Below are 11,615 nucleotides of genomic sequence, written 5' to 3' on the forward strand. Positions count from 1 at the left end.
GGGAAAGTGGGGAGGACGTAAAAAGAACTCCCCTTGTATTTTTGAATAGGAATGATGCCAAGTCATTTCACGAGGTCATCTAAGAGAGGTATAGACAGAAGGGAGAGAGGGAAATTAAGTACACAAACTCACCCATGTGTCTTTGTTGAGAAAGCGTGTGTCTGTGTCTCAGCTTAAAGAAACACGATTTAAAGGGAAGCTTCGAGAAGCTTATAAAAGTCAACAGAAACTCTTTCACAAGGGGCACTTTTTCATGTTGAACTTGCATTGAATCATCGTGTCTGCAATTACATTCAACGTCAATATATCGAAATTAACTGAGCAGATAATACCACAGATGGTGTCAACTTTGTGTTGATGTTTCATATTAAAGGGGATTTTTTTTTTCTCTCCCTGAGCCAAGGATGTCGATGAGCAAACAGGTGTGCCATTTACATAACACTGCTGCTTGGCGGGCGTGCTCTCGCTCAGACTCGCTGTAAGTAAATGTCAGGCATCCGGCCTCGTTCGCAACCGTCATCAATCAAAATAGGATCTGCTTCAGCCAACCACGTGGCATTGCTTTCAATCAGCAGTAGAAATCGTGTCTCTGAGTAAATGTCAGCATGATGACCCACTCGTTATTAGTCAGATGAGGGTTCAATATAGGAAGACTTCAGCTCAGATTGGAATTATTGTTGACGACTGAGTTAGCAACCAGTAAGAACAAAAGAACAAGTTAGCAACCAGTAAGAACAAAAGAACAAGTTAGGAACCAGTAAGAACAAAAGAACAAGTTAGCAACCAGTAAGAACAAAAGAACAAGTTAGTAACCAATAAGAACAAAATAACAAGTTAGCAACCAATAAGAACAAAAAAAACAAGTTAGCAACCAGTAAGAACAAAAGAACAAGTTAGCAACCAATAAGAACAAAAGAACAAGTTAGCAACCAATAAGAACAAAAGAACAAGTTAGCAACCAATAAGAACAAAAGAACAAGTTAGCAACCAATAAGAACAAAAGAACAAGTTAGCAACCAGTAAGAACCAATAAGAACAAAAGAACAAGTTAGCAACCAATAAGAACAAAAGAACAAGTTAGCAACCAATAAGAACAAAAGAACAAGTTAGCAACCAGTAAGAACAAAAGAACAAGTTAGCAACCAATAAGAACAAAAGAACAAGTTAGCAACCAGTAAGAACAAAAGAACAAGTTAGCAACCAATAAGAACAAAAGAACAAGTTAGCAACCAATAAGAACAAAAGAACAAGTTAGCAACCAGTAAGAACAAAAGAACAAGTTAGCAACCAATAAGAACAAAAGAACAAGTTAGCAACCAGTAAGAACAAAAGAACAAGTTAGCAACCAATAAGAACAAAAGAACAAGTTAGCAACCAATAAGAACAAAAGAACAAGTTAGCAACCAATAAGAACAAAAGAACAAGTTAGCAACCAGTAAGAACAAAAGAACATGTTAGCAACCAATAAGAACAAAAGAACAAGTTAGCAACCAATAAGCTAACAGGCATTTCCCACTGGGCACAAACTAATTGAATTAACCTTGTTTCCGATGTAATTGTTTTTCCACCTGATGACGTTGAATAAATGTGGAAAACTGATTGGATTTGCAAATTGTCATTTTTGTTATTTCATTTATTTTACCTTTATTTAACCAGGTAGGCTAGTTGAGAACAAGTTCTCATTTGCAACTGCGACCTGGCCAAGATAAAGCGTAGCAATTTGACACATACAACAACACAGAGTTACACATGGAATAAACAAAACATACAGTCAATGATACAGTAGAACAAAATAAAACAAAAAGTCTATATACAGTGAGTGCAAATGAGGTAAGTTAAGGAAATAAATAGGCCATGGTGGCGAAGTAATTACAATATAGCAATTAAACACTAGAATGGTAGATCGGCAGAAGATCAATGTGCAGGTAGAGATCCTGGGGGTCATCAACGGAAAGGAATTTTGGGACTTTTGGTATTTCTTCCAATCAACTTTAAACCTAAATCTAATGACATTGTTAAAAAATATATTCGCTTCGAATTCACGGTAGGTGACAACTGATATGACAACTCATCATAACGCTTCTTTGGATCAAAGCACATTTTGTGTATCGATTGCAATGAGTTCTAAATCAACACAACTCTGTTTCCGTGGTCAATTTCAGGTTGGTGAGAACATTTTCCAACAGTGAAGCAGTTCCACCATATAATGTAAGGTTATTAGAGCTAGTCACTCCCCGCATCATCATTTCCGATCATATATTTCCATAAATGCCAGACAACCTCCACGTCTCTCACTGCTGAGGACTAGCAGAGACAGAAACAGGCTGCAGGCCACACATTTATATTGTTTTGGTACCAATTACTATTGATTTTACAACAGGGTTTCAGCTGCAATGTTATTTAATTGGCGATACGTGTACTGTCTGAATCAATGAACACACTCCTGTGGCTTCGTGGCATAGTTTGAGAAGTTATGGACTTGAGGGAGTCTAAGGGATAGAATGAACTTTCACCTTCATGGGGAGGCTACTGGTTTTTCATCAAATAGTGAAGCACCATTTTATGGCCTAAGAGGCGTCTAATGGCCCATTGCACGAAGCACACACGGGTGAAAAACAAATAAGTAATACGTTTTGTTGAGGCCATTGGTAAAAGGGATTTTCCTCCTCTTTTACTGAAAACTGTTTCACTGGAAACTATTGAGAACTATTGAGGACACCACTAAAGATATGGCTATCTGTCAAGAGCTCGTAAAACAGAACCATGCATGAGAGCACCAGCTGTTCCTGACAATTGTGTGATCAAGCTCTCCACAGCCGATTTGAGTAAGCCCTTTAAACAGGTTAACCTTCACAAGGACGTGGGGCCAGATGGATTACCAGGACGCATACTCAGAGCATGCGTTGACCAACTAGCAGGTGCCTTCACTGACATTTTCAAACTGTCCCTGAACCAGTCTGTAATACCTACATGTTTCAAGCAGACCACCATAGTCCCTGTGCCTAAAAATGCCAATGTAACCTGCCTAAATGACTACCGCCCCATAGCACTCACCTCTGTAGCCATGAAATGCTTCTAAAGGCTGGTCATGGCTCACATCAACATCTTCATCCCAGAAACCCCAGACCCACACCAATTCGCATACCGTCTCAACAGATCCACAGGTGACGCAATCTCTATTACATTCAACACTGCCCTTTCCCACCTGGACAAAAGGTACACTTATGTGAGAATGCTGTTCATTGGCTACAGCTCAGCGTTCAACACCATAGTGCCCTCAAAGCTCATCACTAAGCCCAGAACCCTGGGACTAAACACCTCCCTCTGCAACTGGATACTGGTCTTCCTGACGGGCCGCCCCCAGGTGGTAAGGGTAGGCAACAACACATCCGCCAACACGGGGGCCCCTCAGGGGTGCGTGCTTAGTCCCCTCCTGTTTTCCCTGTTCACCCACAACTGAGTGGTCATGCACGACTCCAATGCCATCATTAAGTTTGCCGACGACACGACGGTGGTAGCTCTGATCACCGACAACGATGAGACAGCCTATAGGGAGGAGGTCAGAGACCTGGTAGTGTGGTGCCAGGACAACAACCTCTACCTCAATGTCAACAAAACAAAGGAAGTGATCGTGGACTACAGGAAAAGGAGGGCAGAGCACACCCTCATTTGCATTAACAGGGCTGTACTAAGGTTTATTATCTATGCATAGTCACTTTACCTCTACCGACATGAGCACATTACCTCAATTACCTCGACTAACCCGTACTCGTGCACATTGACTCGGTACCTGTACCCCCTGTATATAGCCTTGTTATTGTTACTTTATTGTGTTACTATTTTTCCATTAGTTTATTAAGCAAATTTGTCTTACTTTTTAAAAACTCTGCATTGTCGGTTAACTCTAAGTAGGCCTTATCACAGCACGGTCTACACCTGTTGTATTTGGCGCATGTGACAAAATTGGATTTGATTTGTCCTTGTGATCCTATGTGACAGGGTCACCCATAGCAACCATCTGGAAATGAGCATGTGCACAGATAACCTGAAGGCCTCGTTATCTTGATAAGATCATGTAGAGATTGACTTTTATGATCGATGATGAAATAAAGTACATGTCACAGTGCTCATGCTAGTTGATTAGATGATCAGGATTATTTAAAATGATGCTTCCTTTCACTGGATCCTCTCCACCTCTTGGCCATCACTGAACCACAGGAGGTTGCTGATGAAGAGGACTGATGAAGAGGACAGCACAAAGTAATGACTGGAATGGAGTTGATGGAGTGGTAGCAAAACACATGAGTTCGACACCATTCCATGAATTCTGTTCCAGCCATTACTATGAGCCTGTCCTCCCCAATTAAGGTGCCACCAACCTCCTGTGCACTGATCCTACATATTCATAACAGACAAATAGATTACATAGCAATGTAATCTTAACATAACAATTCATAAATGTAATTTCACAGACAAACCATTCTTTAAGTCAGGAGTTCGGGGGAGACAATATTACAAAGTTTGAACTGAGGTAGTGAATCAATTATTACCGAGACCGATAATAAGATGATTCTGTAAAATGGACGATTTGCACAGCGTTCATATCAGAGTGGCAGGCCATCTAAATTACACTCCTATATAACACAGAGGAGTTCTGAATGACACTTTGCATAATAGTGTTTAATTTGACAGTATTAGAGGATCTGATACGGTTGTCAGTGGCATGCCCGGGCTCAATGGGGCTGGGGCTCATCCCCCTTACATTAGGATTTCATTTCTCCTTTTTGTTTTTTTTCTTTCTCCCATTTGCCGGCGAGGTTATTAAAAACCATCTCTTTCATTGAAATATCCGGACTATTATGATCCTCCTTTTGTCAGAATATATTCCGTCAAGATGCAATAAAGAGGAGAGCTGTGTCACCGAGTGTCAGACAGACGACTTTGAATGGGAGACTTGAGGAGACTCGATGAAAGAGATAATGCGATCATTTGATTTTTCCGCCGATAAATACAAAGGAAGTGTACCTGGGCTGGCAGAGAAGGGGCCCTCTTTTCCTGTTAATTAAATCTGGCATTAATTAAAGAATTTCTCTGAACCATTAACTCTCCCATTGATATCTCTGCAGTCATTAGGGAGTAACGGCTAAAGCATGGCAGGGGCGGTTGGAGGGGGTGGTTGGAGGAGGTGGTTGGAGGAGGTGCTTGGAGGAGGCGGTTGGAGGAGGCGGTTGTAGGAGGCGGTTGGAGGAGGCGGTTGGAGGAGGCGGTTGGAGGAGGGGTTGGAGGAGGTGGTTGGAGGAGGTGGTTGGAGGGGGCGGTTGGAGGAGGCGGTTGGAGGGGCGGTTGGAGGGGGCGGTTGGAGGGGGCGGTTGGAGGAGGCGGTTGGAGGGGGCGGTTGGAGGGGGCGGTTGGAGGGGGCGGTTGGAGGAGGCGGTTGGAGGAGGCGGTTGGAGGAGGGGTTGGAGGAGTTGGTTGGAGGAGGTGGTTGGAGGAGGTGGTTGGAGGAGGCGGTTGGAGGAGGCGGTTGGAGGAGGCGGTTGTAGGAGGCGGTTGGAGGAGGCGGTTGGAGGAGGCGGTTGGAGGAGGGGGTTGGAGGAGGTGGTTGGAGGAGGTGGTTGGAGGGGGCGGTTGGAGGAGGCGGTTGGAGGGGGCGGTTGGAGGGGGCGGTTGGAGGGGGCGGTTGGAGGGGGCGGTTGGAGGGGGCGGTTGGAGGAGGCGGTTGGAGGAGGCGGTTGGAGGAGGGGTTGGAGGAGTTGGTTGGAGGAGGTGGTTGGAGGAGGTGGTTGGAGGGGCGGTTGGAGGGGGCGGTTGGAGGGGCGGTTGGAGGGGGCGGTTGGAGGAGGCGGTTGGAGGAGGCGTTTCATTTTATTTTTGAAACTGAGCAAAATTTAAGCGAACGCTTATCACATCAACCACAGAGAGTCAAGACGATGAAATCAGATAAGCCAGATAAGCCATGAAATCAGATAAGCCTTGGTGCTCCAAGAAAGGATTTTCCTCGGAGTTCTCCTCTTAATACTTTGTAATCTAGGCAGGTTTCCATTGACCACGGTTTATTTGACAAGCGAAATGTCGCAAAAAAAAAGAATAATTGTGACATGTGTAATGGAAACAGGCAGATATAGGAGACATTTTCTACAGGTCGACAACATTTTAATTACGTTTGACAGGTGGATTTTTCTTTTGTCAAACTTTCTTTATTGCGACAAATGATGATTGACAAATCTTCTTTGTTTGCAGGTCACGTGATGTCATCACTCCACATTTAATTCTAAATGCCTGCTGTTTGCCTACTGCTTTTTCATCTAGAAAATTATATTTCTTTGCAGGACAAGGATTGTCCTGACTTTCAAGAATTCCTGAATTGCTTTTCTGGTTCGCTGGTAAGTTTCAACATCCAACATTTTGGATCTAGAGGAGTGAAAGTTTAATCATGGCACGGACCATGGCAATATGTTGGCACCTGATAATTATACTGAACAAAAATATAAGCAAAACATGTAAAGTGTCGGTCCCATTTTTCATGAGCTGAAATAAAATAACTTCCATATGCAGAAAAAGCTTATTTCTCTCAAATGTTGTGCACAAATGTGTTTACATTCTTGTTAGTGAGCATTTCTACTTTGCCAAGATAGTCCATCCACCTGACAGGTGTGGCATATCAAGAAGCTGATTAAACAGCATGATCATTACACAGGTTCACCTTGTGCTGGGGACAAGAAAAGACCACTCCAACATGTGCAGTTTTGTCAAACAACAAAATACCACAGATGTCTCAAGTTTTGAGAGATCGCTCAATTGGCATGCTGAATGCAGGAATGTCCACTAGAGCTGTTGTCAGAGAATTTAATGTTAATTTCTCTACCATAAGCCGCCTCCAACGTGATTTTAGAGAGTTTGGCAGTACATCCAACCGGCTGTCTGTAATGAAGCCCTTTTGTGGGGAAAAATTGGGCCTGGCTCCCTAGTGGGTGGACCTAGCTCCCAAGAGGGTGGACTTATGCCCTCCCAGAACGACCCATGGCTGCAACCGCTGCTCAGTCATGTGAAATCCATAGATTAGGGCCTCCTTTTTTTATTTAAATTGACTGATTTCCTTCTATGAATTGTAGCTCAGTAAAATCTTGAAAATTGTTGCATTTATATTTTTGATCAGTATATTTGAATATTGCAAATATTAGTGAATTATTGCATTCTATCCATGTTTGCTTTCCCGGGCTACCTGAGACATGAAACAGATAGGTGGAAGGACATACAGGCTGTTGCCAATATATTAATGTGCAATTTGTTTAAATAGGTCATGGAAACACTTAAACCACTTAATTTTTATTCAACACTAGGGTTTTAGGTGGGACTTCATTACATCCAGCTGTTTTAATCAACAGAAGATAGTTAGTTACGTGGAAACGTAATGAAGCAGGCAATTGTCACATCTATTTTCTATACAAACGCTCTACATGTTGACAACAACAAAAATCCCTGGACATGTTAATGGAAACATAGCTACTGTCACCATTGTTCAGGGTATTTTCCATTAAACAAGGAGGCTCTCAAGTCAGCTCAATATTCTAAAGGCTTTATTGGAATCTATGGGACTGACTTCACATGTGTCTCTTGACACTTGTGTGTGGGGGGGGGGGGTCGTGGAGCAAAACAAATACATGCTCGGACGCTACAGACGTTTAGGTGAGAACACCAATTTATGGGATGTCCCATAGTCTGACAAACACCTCTCTAGCTCTGTCACCTTTCACCACAGATGTCCCATAGTCTGACAAACACCTCTCTAGCTCTGTCACCTTTCACCACAGATGTCCCATAGTCTGACAAACACCTCTCTAGCTCTGTCACCTTTCCCCACAGATGTCCTATAGTCTGACAAACACCTCTCTAGCTCAAACACCTGTCACCACAGATGTCCTATAGTCTGACAAACACCTCTCTAGCTCTGTCACCTTTCACCACAGATGTCCTATAGTCTGACAAACACCTCTCTAGCTCAAACACCTGTCACCACAGATGTCCTATAGTCTGACAAACACCTCTCTAGCTCTGTCACCTTTCACCACAGATGTCCCATAGTCTGACAAACACCTCTCTAGCTCTGTCACCTTTCACCACAGACGAAGAAGTGCAACACTGGTAGATGTGGTGGATTGAGAGGCATCCAGTGCAAAACCCCTGATATCTCTTTTTAAGTACACTGGTGCATCAATCGATTCTAGGGGGATTTATACCGTATTTCTACATACACAGTGAATCGACTCTAGGGGGATTTATACCGTATTTCTACATACACAGTGAATCGACTCTAGGGGGATTTATACTGTATTTCTACATACACAGTTAATCGATTCTAGGGGGATTTATACCGTATTTCTACATACACAGTGAATAGATTCTAGGGGGATTTATACCGTATTTCTACATACACAGTGAATCGATTCTAGGGGGATTTATACCGTATTTCTACATACACAGTGAATCGATTCTAGGGGGATTTATACCGTATTTCTACATACACAGTGAATCGATTCTAGGGGGATTTATACCCTATTTCTACATACACAGTGAATAGATTCTAGGGGGATTTATACCGTATTTCTACATACACAGTGAATCGATTCTAGGGGGATTTATACCGTATTTCTACATACACAGTGAATCGATTCTAGGGGATTTATACTGTATTTCTACATACACAGTGAATCGATTCTAGGGGGATTTATACCATATTTCTACATACACAGTGAATCGACTCTAGGGGGATTTATACTGTATTTCTACATACACAGTGAATCGATTCTAGGGGGATTTATACCGTATTTCTACATACACAGTGAATCGATTCTAGGGGGATTTATACCGTATTTCTACATACACAGTGAATCGATTCTAGGGAGATTTATACCGTATTTCTACATACACAGTGAATCGATTCTAGGGGGATTTATACCGTATTTCTACATACACAGTGAATAGATTCTAGGGGGATTTATACCGTATTTCTACATACACAGTGAGTCGATTCTAGGGAGATTTATACTGTATTTCTACATACACAGTGAATAGATTCTAGGGGGATTTATACCGTATTTCTACATACACAGTGAATAGATTCTAGGGGGATTTATACCCTATTTCTACATACACAGTGAATCGATTCTAGGGGGATTTATACCGTATTTCTACATACACAGTGAATCGATTCTAGGGGGATTTATACCGTATTTCTACATACACAGTGAATCGATTCTAGGGGGATTTATACCGTATTTCTACATACACAGTGAATCGATTCTAGGGAGATTTATACCGTATTTCTACATACACAGTGAATCGATTCTAGGGAGATTTATACCGTATTTCTACATACACAGTTAATCGATTCTAGGGGGATTTATACCGTATTTCTACATACACAGTGAATCGATTCTAGGGAGATTTATACCGTATTTCTACATACACAGTGAATCGATTCTAGGGAGATTTATACCGTATTTCTACATACACAGTTAATCGATTCTAGGGGGATTTATACCGTATTTCTACATACACAGTGAATAGATTCTAGGGGGATTTATACCGTATTTCTACATACACAGTGAATCGATTCTAGGGGGATTTATACCATATTTCTACATACACAGTGAATCGATTCTAGGGGGATTTATACCGTATTTCTACATACACAGTGAATAGATTCTAGGGGGATTTATACCGTATTTCTACATACACAGTGAGTCGATTCTAGGGAGATTTATACTGTATTTCTACATACACAGTGAATAGATTCTAGGGGGATTTATACCGTATTTCTACATACACAGTGAATAGATTCTAGGGGGATTTATACCGTATTTCTACATACACAGTGAATCGATTCTAGGGAGATTTATACTGTATTTCTACATACACAGTTAATCGATTCTAGGGGGATTTATACTGTATTTCTACATACACAGTGAATAGATTCTAGGGGGATTTATACCGTATTTCTACATACACAGTGAATCGATTCTAGGGGGATTTATACCGTATTTCTACATACACAGTGAATCGATTCTAGGGGGATTTATACCGTATTTCTACATACACAGTGAATCGATTCTAGGGGGATTTATACTGTATTTCTACATACACAGTGAATCGATTCTAGGGGGATTTATACCGTATTTCTACGTACACAGTGAATAGATTCTAGGGAGATTTATACCGTATTTCTACATACACAGTGGCGTAACATTTAATTTTCCTGACCAACCAGGAGGAATATGTTGTCCTAGCTATCATCATCACAAATATTAATACTGTTGTCTGTACCTGGTGGGCCAATGGGCCAGACAACACACACACACACGCGCTCGCGCAAACCTCGTTAATCGCCCTAATTAAGAAACCTCAGTGGAGGTGCCCAGTTGCAGAGTATTTAAGCTAATTACACTGTTAATTATAGCATTAATTAAGTGGCATAATTGTCATTCGATAGAATGACTGCATCAGCCCCTAAAAAAAGGCAAAGGGTTAATTTTGTGGGAAACCAAAGCTGCATTATTTACTTACAAATGAATAATACATTCCAACGAGGAAGCTAATACATTTCACTGAGCAGACCAAAGCAAGCAAATGATTTAAATATTCATTTCTCGTGAATATTTTGTGAGTTATGTTTTTTTTGTGTGTGGGGGGCTTGAGTGAGAACACATTTCATCTCTGCAGTTTTATCTATACATTTATGGCACAGGAAAAACAAATGTAATTTCTTGGCCTAAACAAATGACCAACGTTGATGTTCGCAGAAGAAACAAAAACATTTTAAAAAGTTAGCAGCATAAATCATGCATATGACAGTGTTGTTTACGCATGTGTAACTGGGAAAAGGAGGGATTGGTTTGTAAGCTTGCATTGGTCAGAAAAAACCTTGTTGCTGGTTTCGATAAGGTACTGTAGGCTTTACAATACTGTAAAGCTACATATTTAATGGTTCCTTTATTGGTTGGTCTGTTGCTAAGCAAAAACATCTCAATCTATATGTTGTCCTTAAAAAGTAGAAGTGCGTCTTTAAAACGGTTGAAGTTCACGTCTTGGATGGCTACCTGCCTTCATTACACCGGAGGGCAGAGGACTAGAAAAAGATAAATAAATCACGTACCCATTAATGAGTGACTGATATCACCGAATAAAATGGCGGCACAATAAATTCCCCCACCATGAAACCACACAAACACACTGAGATAATTAATGTAAATTATTTTCGCCGCCGAAGTCCTCTCAGTACATGAGTAATACGAACCATCAGGAAGGCCTCTTCCTCTGCATTAATTACAGAAAATGACAAGCGAGCTGACAAGCGGCAAGCTCATTATCGGAGCACATTCGAAACTTTGCAATTTGCGTGCGTGAGGGTAGGAAGGAGGGAGGGAGGATGGGAAAGGGAGACGGAGACAGACTCCGAGCTAAATTAATCTCCTCTCTTTGCCGAGTGTGAGCTCCCTTCTAATTTTGGCGTTATTAACAGGTTTGGTGGTATCGCTCGTTCCACGTCAGGCTAATCAGGAAAAAAAAAATGTGGCGTGTTCGGGAGAGCGTGGTGTCATTCGAGAGGGATCAGGCCT

The 11,615-nt window shown here is 41.7% G+C and overlaps 1 protein-coding gene across 1 annotated transcript; it reads right to left on the reverse strand.

The window, feature by feature from the left end:
- Positions 1-5,129: 5,129 nt before the first annotated feature.
- On the reverse strand, positions 5,130-5,864 carry LOC121840165 (proline-rich protein HaeIII subfamily 1-like). Its single transcript, XM_042302041.1, has one exon. The coding sequence runs from the start codon at positions 5,862-5,864 to the stop codon at positions 5,130-5,132; it is 735 nt and encodes a 244-aa protein (XP_042157975.1).
- Between the last annotated feature and the right edge of the window lie 5,751 nt (positions 5,865-11,615).

Source organism: Oncorhynchus tshawytscha, linkage group LG20, assembly GCF_018296145.1.
Source record: "Oncorhynchus tshawytscha isolate Ot180627B linkage group LG20, Otsh_v2.0, whole genome shotgun sequence".
Lineage (NCBI taxonomy): Eukaryota > Metazoa > Chordata > Actinopteri > Salmoniformes > Salmonidae > Oncorhynchus > Oncorhynchus tshawytscha.

Coding starts and splice junctions, on each gene's coding strand:
- LOC121840165 (XM_042302041.1), bottom strand. CDS start 5,864: ATGAAACGCCTCCTCCAACCGCCTCCTCCAACCGCCCCCTCCAACCGC.